This window comes from Hevea brasiliensis, chromosome 14, assembly GCF_030052815.1.
Source record: "Hevea brasiliensis isolate MT/VB/25A 57/8 chromosome 14, ASM3005281v1, whole genome shotgun sequence".
In the NCBI taxonomy this organism is placed as follows: Eukaryota; Viridiplantae; Streptophyta; class Magnoliopsida; order Malpighiales; family Euphorbiaceae; genus Hevea; species Hevea brasiliensis.
Window position 1 is genome coordinate 91,257,010 of NC_079506.1, and position 17,302 is coordinate 91,274,311.

Genomic DNA, 17,302 nt, shown 5'->3' on the forward strand with positions numbered 1-17,302 from the left:
GTGTGCATAAACATTAGTTAAACACAAAGACAACTGCAGTGAAATGTGAAGCAAAAATGACTACATATTCTTGACTTCTCAAATCACATTCCTGGGTTCCTCAGATTACAACTGTAACAGGGCTTCTGTAATTTACAAGGCCATCATATCCCTATATTTGCCTGTAAGAAATACAATATAGAAAGAGTACAAGCTAGAAAGATGTAAAATACAAGTTAGATTAAGTGTGAAATGTCGCATTTTGGCAACATATTTCTGCCTCATTTTGTAAAAGCAGCACTAGAGCCAATTTGGGGGCATCTTGCTCGACGTTGCCTTAGAGGATGGATCATCTGAAACTTTCTCCAATGAACGATACTGCAATTTTACACTCTCTGCATTATCCAATGTCTTCACCACATACCTGTATATGACTCGTGCATCAGTTAATGAATAATCATCCGAGTTTTCACAAGGGAAAATTTTTTTACCTACACAACAACCATTGCATAAAACTTTATTCCCAACTGACAGTTCTAATTTCAACTAATAGGGTACCACATGAATCCTGACAAATCATTAAACTTTATTTAGTATAATATCCTTCTTTGAATCTACTTTGTTAAAAGCAGATTTCATGTCCATATATCTGCATATGCATATTTTTCAACAAAAGGAGGCCTTTAAAGTAAGAAGGAAGAGCAAGTTGGAGGTAAGATATACCCTTCTCAAGGGAATGAAAAATGTATATCAAGGAAAAGGAGAAAGAAAAGCCAAGTAGCCAACTTGTAATGAAGCAACACTCAACATGCATAGACATTTAATAAGACATGTAAGTGCAAATAAGCTCAAAAGATAAATGCATTGATTAATATAAGAAATCAATTCAGATCAATCTCTTTTTATATTGGACAATATGGCAAACCTTAAAATCTGCTATAATTAAAAAGAAGACAGCAAGAAAGTGTCAAACCATCCATTTAAGCATTGTGTTGTCACAACAGCCTCACGCCCAACAAATCGCTGAGGTGTCCTCTTGTTTCCCTGCTTCATTAGCCCTTTTAACATTAATTTCAATTAACTAATGAATGAGAATACAGCTAACACTTGGAAGCTTTGCTGGAAGGGAAAAAAAAAAAAACACCTTTATAATAACCCGGTCTGTCACAACAAATGGGAACTGCACGCCTCGACCCCTTGGTGTATCTATTCCAGGTGAATCACCATAAACACCTTTGTCCTGCATGGAAAGAAAAGGTGATTTAAGATAAACCATCAAAAACAATACAGCAATAGTTGTAATGCAGATGGTGTGAATAATTATTAGAAAGCAAAATAGCAATAAGCCATTTGAGAATACTGAAAAACAGTAATTGATCAACAGGGTTTCATAAAAACAGTTCAGCTTAACTGCCAGTCTGTCACGATTCACTACATAACTTGGCTGCTCCATTATTATTTTCTCTTTCTAAATTCCTCCGCACATATACTACTTTTAAAGTTATTTTTAAAAATTTTACATTTTAAAAATTTTATATTATCAGAAAAATCCATGGCATGAAGAAGACAAACCTGGTCAAACCTCTCTCTCCTCCTTTTGGATAAGCGATAAAATTGTAACTCCTCTTCCCGGCGGAATGCCTGCACTGCAGCTCGGAGTGCTATACACATACAATCACAAAAGGCTACAATGAGGAGAATTGGAACTGAAATACACCAGTGTTTTATACTTGTCTTTATCAAATTGACTATAATCCATCCATCCCTAATTGTTGCTGCTGCTCTTAATAGGTAAAATCTGCTATTTTCCATGAATGATTTGTTCAAATCTTTAACATTAAAGTGAATCAGTAGGACAAAAAAAATTACCACTTACAGAGATTAGGAGCTATTGAGTCTTCAGAAACTGACTGTGAACAAGTGTAGCAAGATTTCTGAAATTGCATTCAAAAGAAATATCAAAATCATTTTTCATGACAAGGGTAAGAATACTGAGAAGTGCAGGCTCATGCCCACACACAAAAAGTATCAAAGATAACATAGTTCAAAGAAATTGGAACAATAGCCATGAACAACTAAAAGAAAGATTGTTATTGATCATTGCTAGACAGGTGTTACATACATGTGTCCCAGACGGCTCATCTATAAATGAGAGTAAAAAAGCAAATGATCAATGACAAGAAGACAATGCATTCAAGTAAGCATATCTTATGCAAATAATTAAAACAGTTCTATGATACAAATATTAGTCAGGTATTGAAGGAATGATTCGGTCCATACAGCAGAAAAAAAAGGCCAATGAAAATCACAGAACATCAATATTAGTTAAGAGAACAAATTTATGATAGGGCATCAACTGCACCAACACAGCTGTTTGACACAGACGACTGTGTAGATCTCAATGTATTGTTTGAAAACAGATCAATAGTAACAATAAAATGATTATCAAGTCTACAAGGTGAAGGGATAACCAGAAAAAGTATAGTCAAATTGCTATTTGGTGATGAGCTACTTTTTATCAGCAGTTAGTACATGACTTTCTAATATGCAAAACAAAATTTACCAGACGCTAGACATTTCATACTATATTAATTTTCCCTACATCTTGAAATGAATGATACCAAAAGCCTAAAAAGGTCTTTGAATAAGAACTTACCATTCTGATAACGTGTTGTATTCCACCAGCTCCAAAAGAATGTCCACATGGCAATATCATTGCATCATCCATTAGAGCTCCCCTGAATCGAAAAGCTAACATAAATATGTAACACAAATAAAAACACTAGCAAGCAGCCAGTACACAACAATAAAGACAGAACAACAAATCAACCAAGACATAAAACGTGCACCCTGAACTCAAAGAAAATTTTCCTTAATATTAACATCAGTAAAACCAATTTATTCATGTCACGCAAAGTATAGCTTGACCATAAACAAAAAAAAAAAAAAAAAAAGAAATAAACATACAATCATAGAAACTTACGTCACTGGGTCTGATAAAATGGCTCTCAAGGGCTCTCCAGACTCGCATGAAAATGACGAACCTTCCTTTCTTCCACTAAAACCGCAACCATTCTCCACACCCATATCCTTCCCTGCACTACCAGACCCCTCTGTTGCCTGCAAATACTGCGAGTAATACATGTCCCCTTCAGGTTCTGCTATTGTCACTGTATTATTCCCTGTCTGGCCTATACTCCCACCACCATCTTTCATCGCCATCAATTCCCCTGTAGCCCCTCCTAGTTAAAAAAAAATAAAAGATAAAAATCGTTGTAAAAGCCCAAAAGTGGAGAGCAGAGAAGCTAAATTGGATCATGCATCTATACTTACCAAAAGAAGGATGGTGTTTGGGCTTTCCATTTCCATTTCCCATTTTATCTACATTACCAGTATTGCTAGTGGTACTAGTAGTGGTTGTATTATTGTTATTGCTTTTGCCGCTATTGTTATTGTTATTAGTGTTACTAGTACTAGTATCAACACCAACCAGTGCCCCCACTTCGTTATCATGGTCACCATCACCACCGTCCACGTCATCATCATCATCGACGTCGTCATCATCGTCGTCCTCGTCACCGTCTGATTCATCGCCGCTGGTCCCGTTCCCGTTCCAATTACGATTCTCCCGATACATGTTGCGCGGGAATTCGGGGCCGCCCTGGTGGGAGGGGAAGTAACTATCGTTGGCGGCGTCGGCGGCTGAGTTGGAGGAAGGGAACAGCTTGTCGTCAATGAAGCCGGATAGTTCTCGGGTGGTGTTCTTGGGGCCCGGATCCCCTACCACGCGGCGTTGGGGAGGCCCGCAGTTGAAGCGCAAGGGATCGTCTTGGAAGACTAGCTGAGAATTTAGGCCGTTTTGGGAGGGAACTAAGGAAATTTCCTCTGCTGACATAGTTTTGGAGGTCAAATTACATGAAAATGGAACCCTAATTTTGATGAATTGGGAATGAAAATGGATGAGCTATTGAAGGGAGTGAGCCTTTTAGAGAGGGAGAAATTAAAAAAATATACGAAATTGATTTCACAGAGGAAGAGAGAAAAGGGAAGATAGGAGACGGTGTCGTTTGGGAGAAAGAGAAGAAAACGGCAACGTCTGGAGGTCCCACGTGGAGACACTAAATTGTGAGCCAAAGGGTCAAAAAGAAGGAGGCAAGGTCAACGTAGTAGTTGTAGTGGTAAACGTAGAGGATTCTAACCCTTGCGGACGTTGCAAACAAGATGAAGAGAAAAAGAACGAGAGAAGCTACCAAGAAGGCAAGAACGAGAACAAAGAGACTGAAAGCGGCATTGACTTTGACCTTTTCTGGGTTTCAATATTTCATTTCATTATTTTTTATGGAAGGAATTAGAAAACTTCATATGACTTCGAGTATTGAATCTCTCAGTCCAAAAAGTTAAGGTTTTTAAGCTTAGACTTCAAATTCTTTCCTTGTATACTAACAGATATGAATACCGGAGTTGGTATGGTGGTCTTGCTTGTTTTGATCACTGCCAGTGAATACTATGCCAATCAGGTAATTCTGTACCATTTTTTAAATTCTAGAATCAGAAAATTCTGTTTCTTTTGATTTGTGTTTTTGGGTATTTGTAAATTTCTTGTTTTCTTTGTTGGGTCATTGTTAGATTTCTCCTTCGCCTAGTCCAGAGCCGAATGATGGTTATGGTGGAACTGCACCAGTTGTGGCATTAACTGATGAGAGGTGTTCAAATTCCTTTACAGGAAGCTGTCATAGCCTGAATCACATAATTGCTTGCCTCAATATTTCTGGTAGTGGGTGAAGTTTGAATCTTTAACCTTATTAGATTTATCTTTCAATGGATTTTAGTTGCTTTTAATAATTTTAGTTTGTTATTGAGTTCAAGTTAAATCATCAGTAAAATTCAATTGTGTTTGAAGTTGACATGAATGTTTCAGAAGAAAGTTCTGAGAAGGCATTTTAAGAAGGAAACTGTTTATCAAGTTTGAAAGTGATATGAGTTTATGAGCACTTTGTATTGTTATAACTTTTTGAACTTGTTCTGGAAAAAATAAAAGAAAAAAAAGAAAAGGCTAATCACAGCTTCATGAATGAACCTTGGATTAGGTTCATTCCTATCAACTTTTCTACATGTGACAAAACTAGAGAAAATAATGTTCAGAAATTTATCCTCAAGAATTGCAGTATGGTTGTATTTGATTTTGTTTCTTCCTTGTATGACAAAATGAAGCCAATTAATGTCACTGCTGATCAACCATCAATTGTGCATTCCGATGATTGTTTGGATTATCCGTTGAACACCAATAGCAAACTAGCAGTGCCACCATTACTATGTTCACCCTTATTAATAAAAAAATTGTGTTCTCCATTACTTGTAATTTGAGACATTAGAAATTTGATCAAAGATTATACTCTTTTCTTTGTTGGTTAAACAATGATGAATATATAGAATGTAAATCAACTGGGGGAGGGAAAAATAACTGTATTCTTCTAGTCCTACACTGAGTCACAGTTACAACATTTTTCGCAGATAAAACTGATTCTTATATTTCTAGAGGGGAGGATTTACTCATGATTATAGTCAATGTTTCTGGTACAAGACGTTGAAAGACTAACTACTCCTTTCTAAAATTGATGGCTTTATTTTTCGTTGTTATTCCCTGAAGTCATTGGCTTCATCATCTTCTTAGTGAAAGAGGCTATTTTATCTATACCGTAGGCTTGGAGAAATAGCAGCATGTTATTCTATTTGTGCTTCTTGTTGTGACGTCCAATCAAACTTTTCATTCTGATCCATTTCTTATCTTAATTACAGCTATAATTTAAAAAAGACCAATCTGCCCTGTGGATTCTCTTTCTATGCACAAAACATTTTATCCAAATTCCGTAACTTCAAGTTTTGAATATTTTACTCAGTGATTTCAGCGCATCTCATTATAGTTCTGAAATGGTGTTTTGTTCAGTAGTTTCATCAGATAGTGATTCATTGTCAACTAGTTAGATAATAGCACATATGCCACGAGATCTTGCATGCTGAAGATTGTCATATTGTTATCATCATGAAAAGTTTATGAAATCATCTAGTCACACTTTCACTATATTTTCAAATTATCTAATAATAATCTTTTTTAATTTGTTTCAAAGATTATAAACTGAGTACTAAATCATTATCTACCATGATTATGAAGAGTATGCAACTTGTCTTCTCCATTCAAAATTTCCTTTATGCATGAAAAGATTTCGTCTCCATGATATCACAACTATATATGTGGTTTATTAATTTTATTAGGGGTCTTGTTAATCATAACTTCTAAGTCCTAAAATTCTTATTTCATCCATCTTGTTTACTGAAGGCTCACTGAGTAGGTCTGAAGGAGCAACTCCAAAATAATGGCTCTTAAGAGAGTTTGAATCCAACCAATGGATATGATATTAGGCATTAAGAAATATTAAAGTTAGACTCATTTCATTTCATCATTTTTTATTGCTATGGTTTTTATAAATTTTCTGTAACCATATGATGATTCCTGTATAAAATAAAGCTTATTTGCTCTAGATATATTGGAAAAGGAAGAGAGAGAGAGGCTAAACTTGAAGGTTAATGGACACCTTCCCTCCCATGTTCTCAATTTTGGTACTTTGAAGTGATTTTGATTGATTTTCATAGAAACATGAGTTTAGTTTAATTGGGAATCTCACAAGATATATTTTCTTTCAAGGTGGAGATTTGTGTTTTTATTTTATTTTTTATTTTTTTATTTAACTTAAGTTGATATTTAGAACGCAAGAACAATCCCATCTAAAGAGAATGCGAGAACAGGATATTGAATGATCATCCCAACTTTAAACCTGATTCATGGCTACATTTGTTTGTTTTCCAACCTAAACTTAAATTTGGATTTTGCTTTGTTTGTTTTCCAACCTCAACTTAAATTTGGATTTTGTTTGTACTTAACTGAGCCCTAATTCCAATCTGGTTGGACTGCTGAAGTTTGTTTCAACATAACTTTGATATATCTTCTTGCAAGGTTCCATTTCTCTAATGTGGTTGCTTTTTGTTCTTGAACTTATCATCGTTTCTTCCCTTGTCTAATTCACATTCACTTTTGACAACGCTCTGTTGTCTTGTGAACAGAGCATTCTCTCGCCTATCCATAAAAATTTCTTCTTTGGATTGATAAGGCTGGATACATGGCCATTCATGATCACCTTAGGCTCTAACAAGTATAGGCGAGCTCCCTGGAGCTTTCCTTAAAAGCAAAGTTCCATTTTTCTATGACTAGAACCAGCTCCCTTATCACAAGAATACTTAAGAGTTGATGGGTAGTTTTAGCCTAACTCTTCTTTCAAGTGTTCATGATAGTGCATCATACATAGAGGAACCTTTTAGGATTTCTGAAGCACTTCAATATCATAGCACAGAAAGAAAATATTTACATTTGCAATGGCATTGAAAAAAAGCCATGGACTAAAGAAGGTAATATTTTCTACAAATAATGGTCACAAACTTAGGATAGAAGTTTTCTTATGTACTTCAACAATTCCAAGTATGAGTTAAATTTTCCTCTATATGCCTATGGGTTTCTGCATTGAAATGATAAAGTAAATCAAAATAAACCATGTTAAAATTTTAGAACATTGCACATCATTCTAAATGAACTTTATGGTGTTGTGTACTTCGCATATCCTTGAACCTTCTGTTTAAACATGCCCATTTTCTGAACCATGTGAATGAATATTTGAAGTCATTTCAGATTGTATTGCATTACAGGCTGTGCAGTTGCTTGCTAGGGGGTTTTTCCCTAGTTTAGGATATGAATTAGTCACTTTGATATTTAATCATTTATACCACTTGATAAAATGTAGGTTGAGAACCCTTGCTCAATAAAGTCATCAAAGTGAATGATGCATATTAACTATGAAAGTTATTTTCAGTGTTCTAAGTGTTGAAAAACAGCATCAATTTATCGTAAGCATGATAGCTTTATTCTCTTTTTCCCTTTAATATAAACCTCATTTACTCTCAACTCAAATTGCTTGTCTTAAATCTTTGTTTCTGTAGTTGGTGATTAAACATTCTTTCAGTTTGACTCTTTCTCCTTTCAGACCTTGATCTGTATTGTGTACTTTCTATGTGAAGAGGTACCTTGCTGATTCATTTGCTAAAAGAGGAGACAGCTTATTGATCAAATTTCTTTTGAGAAAAGGCGGACTGTTGATTTTCACAACTTGATAATGGATATTTGGATTTGGTTTTATTAGTTTGCATTCTTTGATTCTTAATTCCAAACACTGAAGTGTTCCTTTTTTACATGTAGCTTCCACAGATTCGTTTCTTGTTGTCCAGAATGATGGTGAGGATCCACTGAAAGTGAATATTACAATCGTAGATATTGAGATTGCTATCCCAGAGATACAAGTACCTAAACACAAAGCCAAAAAGGTTCAGTTCCAAACACTTTGTTGCTTGACTTTTGCTATTCTTTTTTTATCATTTGAGACGACTAGTAGGAAAACACTACGATGACTAATATACTTTGTTCTATTTCTTTTTTAATTTTTAATTTTTTTAGTATCTTTAAAAAGAATAATAGGCCAAGCAAAAGTGAGTTTTAACATAATTAACCTTGCTGAGGCTTACTTTTTCATAAGACATTGGTCAGTTGTTTTTTATTCTAATCTAGCTTGGCCTTTGATTGATCTTATTACTTTTTTTCTCCCAGATCAAAATCATGGCAAACATTGAAGGAAGTCCATCTATAATAATAAAATCTGGAATTGGGAAATGTACAATTCCCATTGGATCAAAGAAACAAAGTAGTGGATTTTATAAGCAGTTAGCCACCCATTTATCCCCCATCTATGGGGCCTACCTATTGTTTTTTACATTTCTGATTGTTGGAACGGTATGGGTTTGTTGTAAGATTGGGAAAAATGAATGGCATGATGGTGGAGTCCGGTATCAAGAACTAGAAATGGGGCAACCGGAATCCCACTTGGCTAATGATGTGGAAATGGCAGTAGGATGGAATGAAGGTTGGGATGATGACTGGGTTGAGCAACAGGAAGTGAAATCACCGGATGAACATCTAACAGAAAATGTTGCAACCAATGGACATAATTCCACAAGTTCTGATAAAGATGGATGGGGAAATGACTGGGATGATTAGAGCAAGAATAAGATTGGAACCCTTGGGTTAGAAAGATGACAAGGAGGAAACAGAAACAACAAAAAGGTTAAACAAAAGAAAGAAACAAAAAGGAAGATCAATAGATGTAGAAAGGAATGGAAACTGCGGCAGGATGTAGATGTAAAATTGAGTTTTATTATTTCTATGTTTAAGCTAATGTGGAAAGCAGGTTGAGATATATATAATGTCATATTGGAAACAATTTTGGTACGTCAAACAAGTTTGTTACTCTTTGAAATTTGCAGGCTTGTTTCACCTGAATTATATTATATGCAAGAATTAGGTTACCAATTCACTGACCAGAAGTTCAGTTTCTTCCACAGAATATAGGTGATTAATAAACCCTTTTGCACATTGTGGCTTATTTTAATAGTTGATATCATTTTATCAGGATGAAAACAGAGACTGAAACCAAATCAAAACACTGAGAAGTTGTTAGCAGTTGGAAAGGCTAAGAGTACATGTGAATTCACAACTAGTTGATACATGGAAGTTGCTTCCAGGAATTTCACTCTATGGCTAAGGAGAATTTTTCTCACAAAAGCCTCAATAATCTCTTGGAAAATAGATAGAACAAAGCTGCAAATGCGCCTTTTGATATGTTTAATTAAAATCAAGTGGGTATCTGTTGGAAAGAGTGAGCTGCCCTTACCCCCCCACCCACCAATCCAATATCATTTGCTCTCTTGTTTCAACTACTATGTGCTTGAAAAAAGCTGAGAGGTATCATTTAGCTTCTCAATAAAGAAGGAGATTCTAGAAAACAACATTGAAAAGAAAAAGAAAACCACAAGGAAAGTGTGGAAGTGGAAATTACTTTATATATACAATTCACCTTAACCAATAATGCTTGCTGTTCTTTTCATGTATTTTATGTTTAAAAGATTACAGCATACAGCTTTTAATACCTTTTTTGTTTTAGTGCTACCATCTTTGATCATTAAAAAATAAATACACCAAATACATGATTATTAAATATGGAATTGAATTCTTAATTTGATGCCCAAATGTGCACTAGTGGAGCATAATTCAGTTTGAAGAAGCATGGACATGGTGGACTTGTTCAGTAGGGCTCTGTAATGTTAATTTATCAAATTCATAACATAGATGCTTGATCATAGAGATTTAATACATGGGAGATAGCAAAAGATACCATACTATGGTCTCAATCAGCTTTCAAGTGCAACAAAAGAGTAGGTAATTTCAATCTGTCACTGCCTGTAACCAAGAGGACTTTTAATATTCCATCCTTGGACAAAAAACAGGATTATTAAGGACCCATGTGCTAGTTGATGATGACATGTTAAACTATGAAGTTCTGTAGGGCCCATAACCATTTATAGAACCTCAAAGCTGACTGCACTAGAGAGTGCAGACAACTCATTTCTTCCAGCACATGGTCATGAAAATTTTTATTCTTTGACTCGGAAGGCAGCTTTTTTCTAAGTATAAATTTTTTTACTCTATGAAGACTAAAGAAGAATAGGGGCAAATGAGATTTGTTGTGTTGAAATGTAATTAGCTTAAGAAAATCCTTTGGAAACAAGAACAGTTTAGGACAGTCTAAAAAGAAACAAACAAAAGATACATTTAAACAAAGTTATTATTAGTTACTAAAGACAAAGGGTGCCAAAATCTAATATATAAAAAAGAATGCTCATATTCCGACAGCATCATGTTGTTTGATATTACATTTGCATGCCTTAAAGCATGCTTTATCCGTGAGGCATGGGTGATGGGCTCTTTCTTTCTTTAACCCTACCTTTCACTTTTTCTATTGAGGTTTCTATGGTCCTTTCATTATATTATTAAGCACTGAGATTATTTGCTTCAAAGGGGGTGTTAGGAATCTTGGGAGTCCTTAAATCACTTTATGGAAATATTTTAATGCCCTTCACTGTTACTAATTGCTATCGTTGACAACACAATCTTGATAAATAAACAAGCTCTCTTTATTTGGAGAGTTCAAAGAGTCAAATTTGCCATTCACTGAAAAAGTGAAGCACTAGATAAACTGCGATACAGGACTTGTGCCCAAAGTCTGCAACCATGGAGTCAACACAAGCATTGAGAACTATATACTTCCTGTGGAAAGTTTTCAGCTTGTCTGCACCAGCTGGAGTTACACGAGCAAGGCATTCACTACCAAAGTAAGAATGTTGGCCAGAAACAAGAAATCCACAAGGAAGTTCATATCAAAATGCCTGAATGATTTTCAGCTTGTCTGCACCAGCTGGAGTTACACGAGCAAGGCATTCACTACAAAGTAAGAATGTTGGCCAGAAACAAGAAATCCACAAGGAAGTTCATATCAAAATGCCTGAATGATTTACAATGCAATCAAACAAGTTTCAGGCTTAGTGCCTCGCAAACTTATAGTCAGAAATCAGTGCAATTATAGCTAATAACTAGAAACAAAAGCAAAGGCCCAGTGGAAGATGAAGATAAGTAGCAATAATATAGCCGGTGAAAAGGAATCCGGTAACTTAACTGTAACATTGAGAAGAAACTACAAGCATAAACTGAAAATAAACAAGAGAAGAACCAACCAATACAAGATAAATAAAAGGAAAGAACTTCCAACAATGAAGTTTATCCTCTTTGATCAATTGAACAAACCGGATTCCTCTTCGCCGGATAACCCATAGTAAATCCTTAACTCTTTAATTTTTAATTATGGTTTCACATTCATCCCAACTCTTCTTGTCCTTCTGAAGGGCATCTGATCAGCTCCAATATATTTACTACCTCTCCCATATCTGGCCTGTTTGATGGCACTTGTGAAGTGCAAATCAATCCCAATTTCATTACTGGAACTGCCTCATCAGCTGGGAAATTCCCTTGGAGCCTTTCATCAACACATTCTTCTATCCTTCCTTCCTCCAGTGCTCCTCTGACCATGTCACAAAGCACCACCACATCATCTTCCATGTACTCAACAGGCCTCTTGCCAGTAACAACCTCCAGTACCAAAACCCCAAACCCATAAACATCACATTTCTCAGTTATCTTTACTGTTCTGCATGCAAACTCAGGTGCCATGTACCCTAGAGCACTCTGAATCTTACTGCTTAAAACATAGCGGTCTAGCATTGGTAACAATCTTGCCAAGCCAAAATCTCCCACTTTTGGTTCACCCGAACTGTCAATAAGGACATTACTTGATTTTATATTGTAGTGGATGATGTTTGATTGGTGCAAATGAGCCAGGCTTTTCGCTGTCCCAAGAATTATATTGAACCTCTCGTTCCATGAAAGAAAATTTCCAACTGATCCCTCATGGAGATGCTTGTACAAACTCCCTCCAGAGACAAATTCATATATCAAAAGCTGTAAGGATGGTGTCCAGTAATAACCTTCAAGTGCCACAAGATTTTGGTGCCTAACTTTTCCCAATTTCTTAACCTCCCTCTCAAAATCTTCTTGGGACTTGACAAGACTTGAGACAGTGAGCTTCTTGATGGCCACTGGATGCCCATCTTGAAGAACAGTCCGATAGACTGCTCCGAACCCACCACGTCCAAGTTCACAATCCTTGTTAAGCAGAGCATGCGCTCCTGTGCTGAAGTTGGGATCACCTGAGAACATGACGAGCTTGCCAGAATTAGCATCAGTGGTGGGGGAATGGCTAAAGTCATCACCTGCAGATAATGTCTGGGCAGCTGCAGATCGTGACGTTGAGCGAACACGGAGGTTGAGCACAGTGATAGCAATAACTCCAACAACAATGACAGCAGCTGCACCAATGGCAATAAGAGCAGATATGCTTAGGATGATTCTTTTGTGACCAAGGTTTTCAGGAAGCACGTCAGGAGCAGAGTCAGAAGAAGAGTTCGGATTGAGAACAATGGGTTTGGGAAGGACTGCAGGGCAAGACTTGTTGACCGCAGCACCACAGAGGGATGGATTGCCAATGACAGAAAAAGGTGATATGGTGTTGAAGAAACCACCAGCAGGTAGTTCACCTTGCAACTGGTTATGGGAAATGTTGAAGGAGGAGAGGTTCGGAAGATTAGCCAACTGCTTGGGTAAGCCACCAGTGAGGCTGTTAAAAGACAAGTCAACATCTTGTAGGCTTGTAAGTTTTGCTATTGCGGCAGGTATTGGTCCAGTCAAGTTGTTTTGAGATAGGATCCTATGAGATCAATAGGAAAGAAACAAACAAACAATAAAGAAATATTCATTAGAATGAAGACATCACACCTTCTTTCACCAAAATACACTTTTTTGGCAAAACGGCAACAAACGGCAACAACCGTCAAAGCATCAAGGAACTTTTCTTGTTTCTTAATTTAGATATCAAGCAATAACCCCAGAAAATAGAATCGTCTCATTCATTTAAGTTGTAAGGAACTCTAAATTTCAAATCCTAACAACTAATTTGACAAAAAGATACCATGGTGCATGCAACTATACTTTTAAAGAGTAGATGTTTCTTCAATATGTCAAATCTTCAAAAGAAGGCATCAACTTTCACTGCAGAGGGATTAAGTTATCTACTACAGCAACTGTTATGGTTTACCACGAATTTGAGGATGCAAACACAGGAAGCGACCTAAGCAGTGTTCACGATCATTAACTAAGTTTGGCCTAAAAAATTTAATAATGAACGAGAAAGCAAAAATAAGAAAAGGGAAAAAGAGACGTAACAAATAGAGCTTACAAAGTTGTTAGTGAAGAACAGTTCCCAATCGAGCTAGGAATTTTCCCTGTCAGTAAGTTCCTCTCCAGCCTCAGTTCCTTCAAAGAAAAGGCTCCTCCAAATTCCAGAGGAATGCTCCCATTTAGCCTATTCTCACTCAAATCAAGAATATATAATTCCTTCAACTCTCCAATGGTCCCTGGAATAGGACCCACAAGAGAGTTCACTGATAGATTCAAGAACTGCAAGCTGCTCAAAACCTCAATAGAGGATGAAAATTTTCCAGAGAACTTGTTAGCTGATAAATCTAAAACTTGAAGCTTTGGAAGTGAGTTCAAACGCCCAAGCTTATTCCCCGAATGAATAACTTTCTCCGAACCCAAGCCAAAAATCCATGCAGGAAGGTCACCACTCATTGAATTCCTGCTGAAATCTAAAGCCAAAAGGTTTCCACAATTGGCCATAGATTCTGGCAAGTTCCCACTTAAACCATTACCAGATAAATTCAATACCGCAAGTGACTGAAGATTCCCGATTGAATTTGGAACCTGACCAGAGAATCTATTCCCAGAAAGATCTAAAGTCTCAAGGCCTTTCATTTCTCCAATCCAGCTTGGAAATTCACCAGCTAACAGGTTGTTCCTCAAGCTCAGATAATTACACAAGCTAAGCTTCTGCATTGTCTCTGGAAGGTACCCAGAAATCGAATTATCACTTAAATCAATAGACCTCAATAACGAGCAGCTTCCTATCCCTCCAGGAAACTCCCCAGTAAACTGATTTTTACTCAAGTTAATAGCTCTCAAATTGTTCATAACTTCAATCCCTTTAGGAATCTCACCTTCTAACAAATTATCAGACAAATCAAGCGACCTGAGCCCACTCAAATCCCAAATCCCGGCAGGTAAAGACCCTGAAAACTGATTCGAACTCAAATTTATAGATGCAAGAGTAGCACATGAACTCAAAGAACCTGGAATCTTCCCTGAAAACTTGTTCTTGGCCAAAGAAATTGATCTTAGAGACCCACATTGCTTTAAAAAGTCATCTGGGATCGACCCAGAAAAACTGTTCTCGCTCAAATCAATGATTCTAAGGTTTTCAAGGCGAGCAAGACTGGGGCCAATGCTGCCAGTGAGGTTGTTTCTTGCTAATGAGAGCTTGTGGAGGAACTGAAGCTGTAAGAGGCCACGTCCAATCCGACCCGAAAGAGAGAAGCCGTCGAGAGTGAGCTCGGTAACCCTGTTGGATCTCGGGTTGCATTTGACTGCGACCCAGTTGCAGGGAGTATCATCATCTTGGTTCCAAGACGAAAGCTTTGCCTTTGGATCTTGAAGGTCTGCTTTGAACACAATTAGACCCAACACATCGTCATTAAGCGACGGGTTTAGAGATCCCACACACTGTGAAACAAAAACCAGAAAAGTTAATAAGCTTATTAAGAGCTCCTTTTTGTTCACCATTGTAAGCTTCATTTTATGCTTTAACAAGGAAGCCAAAGAATCACTTCAAACCCATTGAAGTTTAGCTAAAAATAAGTAAAAAAAAATGAAGAAGAACAATAGAAGCTAAAAACGATTGATTGTTGGGTTCAAAAGCTATACTCACTACTACTCTACCAATAATTTCAAAGCAAAAATGGAAAATGTCAAAAAGGGTTCTCCTTTTTCTTTTTAGCTGCTAGATTTGGACCAGAGATACATCAAGAAGAGACAAAGAAGGGACTAAAAATACACCAAAAAGACAACTTTTACACTTAGCTAAATGAATGAGACACCAAAATGAAGCTCAAGTGATAGAATGAGCAAGAAGGTTTATGGTTTTCTCAATAAGAGGGAAGTGTGAAAACCCCAGAAATTTCTGCAGAAACAAAGTTTTGGCCTTTTGGGTGGTTTAAAGAACTTGAAAAACAAGCCTCGATCTGAGACTTATAAATTAAGATCCAACACCATGGCATTTCAAGCCCTGTTGGAAACTGAAATGGTTGGCTGAAGTCCGGTGAAAGAAGTTAGGTTTCCGGTGAGAGTCGCCGGTAAGTATGAGCAAGTTTAGGATATCAGATACTGAGAGAGACAGAGAGAGAGAGAGAGAAGGAGAGTGAGGGGACAGAGCTGTAATAAAAGAAGTAGGTGTTTTTATTAACGGGAAAATGGAAAAGGACCCAGGTAGGTGGGTAGGTGGGGGATATTAAGAGGTTTCAGACAGGTGGCAAACTTTCTGAGGACTGGACGTCCTACGTGGCATACAGGTGGTCTTGGTCTTTGAATGGCATTTTGACCTGGACGAGACAAGTGGGCTAAGGCTGAGTTGACCTTGACAGTTGCGCATATCTGCCATTGGATTGGATTTTCATTTTTAATTATGCGAAAAAATATTTAAAAATATTTTCTAATAAAATTAATTTTTCTTATTAACATGTTTGCATTAATTTTTCATAAAATGTGGGAATTTCAAATCTTTGAATACATAAAAAATTTGTAAATTTTAGTTGGTAGGGAATGGCAAATTGAGTGAATAGAAGGCAAGAAAAGGGTGAAGATTTTTGAGTTGAAGCAACTGGGCAGAGAAGCAAAGGAAAGCAATAAAGTGTAAAAAGAGAAAGCAGTTGGTGGAGATAAGGTGGCCACTGTCCACTTTCACTTTTTCTTTCTTTAAATTCCATTCAGCACATGTGTCCCCATTTCTACTGTAATTCTGATTTCTTTTTTACACTTCATTAAATGCAAATGTTCTAGGCAGAAGCATTCAGTGTAAATACATCTTCCACTGTGCTAGTTTTTCCAAATCCTATCCTATATTATGTTAGCTGTGGATGAATGTTGGTGAGCTTATATTTAAATATCTCCCCATAAAAAAAAAAAAAAAAAGAAAAAAGAAAGTGGGTGATGCTTGAAGCGTGCAGTGCAGTTTAGGGTTTTGTAATTTGAAAGTTATATTTAAATATAAAAAAGTTAAAAGAGGGAAAGTCATGGATTGAAAACAGAATGAAATGAAGCTTCACTGGTCTCTATGAGAAATAAAGCCAGACAAAAAAACGACAGGACCTTGTGGCGTATTTTGTTTTGTATCATTTGTCTTTGCTAGGGCTTGGGTCAAACTCAAACCCCACGGTCTCCCACAGTTGGCAACACTTGCCGCTCATTTCTACAAACTTCGACAGACTGTGACCATTCCTTATACTTTTTTTCATCAAACACCTTTCACATTATACATTTGCCTCTTTACAATTTTATTATTTTCATTATATTCCAAATGTTTATATGCATGTATAAATGTTTTAATAAAATTATTAAAATTAAAAAAATAATTTTATGATTAACCCATTTGATCAGAAAAATATTTTACATTGATCATTTCTTAAGTGTTTAAAACCATAAAAAAATATGAAAATGTTTCAACATATCCAAAATGGAAATGATAAATTATCCAAGGAAAAATACCTTTCATTTTCTCATATTGCAGCCATGCGCAATTTAATTTCAGAAAATAATATCAACCGTTGATGGAAT

At 36.4% G+C, this 17,302-nt stretch overlaps 3 protein-coding genes across 6 annotated transcripts; 1 reads left to right on the plus strand and 2 right to left on the minus strand.

The window, feature by feature from the left end:
• Window positions 1-46: 46 nt before the first annotated feature.
• Window positions 47-4,009, minus strand: LOC110633915 (U-box domain-containing protein 62). 4 transcript variants are annotated; one of them, XM_021782741.2, is made up of 8 exons: window positions 3,313-4,009; window positions 2,963-3,221; window positions 2,636-2,717; window positions 1,856-1,913; window positions 1,552-1,640; window positions 1,124-1,219; window positions 905-1,023; window positions 47-403 (listed from the first exon to the last, which is right to left on the minus strand). In XM_021782741.2, exons 1-7 carry the CDS (start codon window positions 3,872-3,874, stop codon window positions 922-924), a joined length of 1,248 nt encoding a protein of 415 aa, XP_021638433.2. In that variant the 5' UTR covers window positions 3,875-4,009; the 3' UTR covers window positions 47-403; window positions 905-921. The 4 variants fall into 4 exon arrangements, with proteins under 4 accessions (XP_021638433.2, XP_021638432.2, XP_021638435.2 ...); XM_021782740.2 differs by having other exon boundaries at window positions 953-1,023; window positions 3,313-4,007; XM_021782743.2 differs by lacking the exon at window positions 905-1,023 and having other exon boundaries at window positions 3,313-4,007.
• A 127-nt stretch (window positions 4,010-4,136) lies between these two features.
• On the plus strand, window positions 4,137-9,389 carry LOC110633916 (uncharacterized). The gene is made up of 4 exons (XM_021782746.2): window positions 4,137-4,496; window positions 4,606-4,750; window positions 8,279-8,403; window positions 8,684-9,389. The coding sequence occupies exons 1-4, from the start codon at window positions 4,428-4,430 to the stop codon at window positions 9,128-9,130; spliced, it is 786 nt and encodes a 261-aa protein (XP_021638438.2). The 5' UTR covers window positions 4,137-4,427; the 3' UTR covers window positions 9,131-9,389.
• Window positions 9,390-11,585: 2,196 nt separating this feature from the next.
• On the minus strand, window positions 11,586-15,920 carry LOC110633930 (probable LRR receptor-like serine/threonine-protein kinase IRK). Its single transcript, XM_021782775.2, has 2 exons — window positions 13,815-15,920; window positions 11,586-13,286 (listed from the first exon to the last, which is right to left on the minus strand). Exons 1-2 carry the CDS (start codon window positions 15,266-15,268, stop codon window positions 11,840-11,842), a joined length of 2,901 nt encoding a protein of 966 aa, XP_021638467.2. The 5' UTR covers window positions 15,269-15,920; the 3' UTR covers window positions 11,586-11,839.
• Between the last annotated feature and the right edge of the window lie 1,382 nt (window positions 15,921-17,302).

Coding starts and splice junctions, on each gene's coding strand:
- LOC110633916 (XM_021782746.2), top strand. CDS start 4,428: ATGAATACCGGAGTTGGTATGGTGGTCTTGCTTGTTTTGATCACTGCC. Junction 4,497..4,605: donor GTGAATACTATGCCAATCAG/GTAATTCTGTAC, acceptor GGTCATTGTTAG/ATTTCTCCTTCGCCTAGTCC. Junction 8,404..8,683: donor CTAAACACAAAGCCAAAAAG/GTTCAGTTCCAA, acceptor TTTTTCTCCCAG/ATCAAAATCATGGCAAACAT.
- LOC110633930 (XM_021782775.2), bottom strand. CDS start 15,268: ATGAAGCTTACAATGGTGAACAAAAAGGAGCTCTTAATAAGCTTATTA. Junction 13,287..13,814: donor TGTTCTTCACTAACAACTTT/GTAAGCTCTATT, acceptor TTGATCTCATAG/GATCCTATCTCAAAACAACT.
- LOC110633915 (XM_021782740.2), bottom strand. CDS start 3,874: ATGTCAGCAGAGGAAATTTCCTTAGTTCCCTCCCAAAACGGCCTAAAT. Junction 2,718..2,962: donor ATTTTATCAGACCCAGTGAC/GTAAGTTTCTAT, acceptor TTTTCGATTCAG/GGGAGCTCTAATGGATGATG. Junction 1,641..1,855: donor CTCAATAGCTCCTAATCTCT/GTAAGTGGTAAT, acceptor GTATGTGTATAG/CACTCCGAGCTGCAGTGCAG.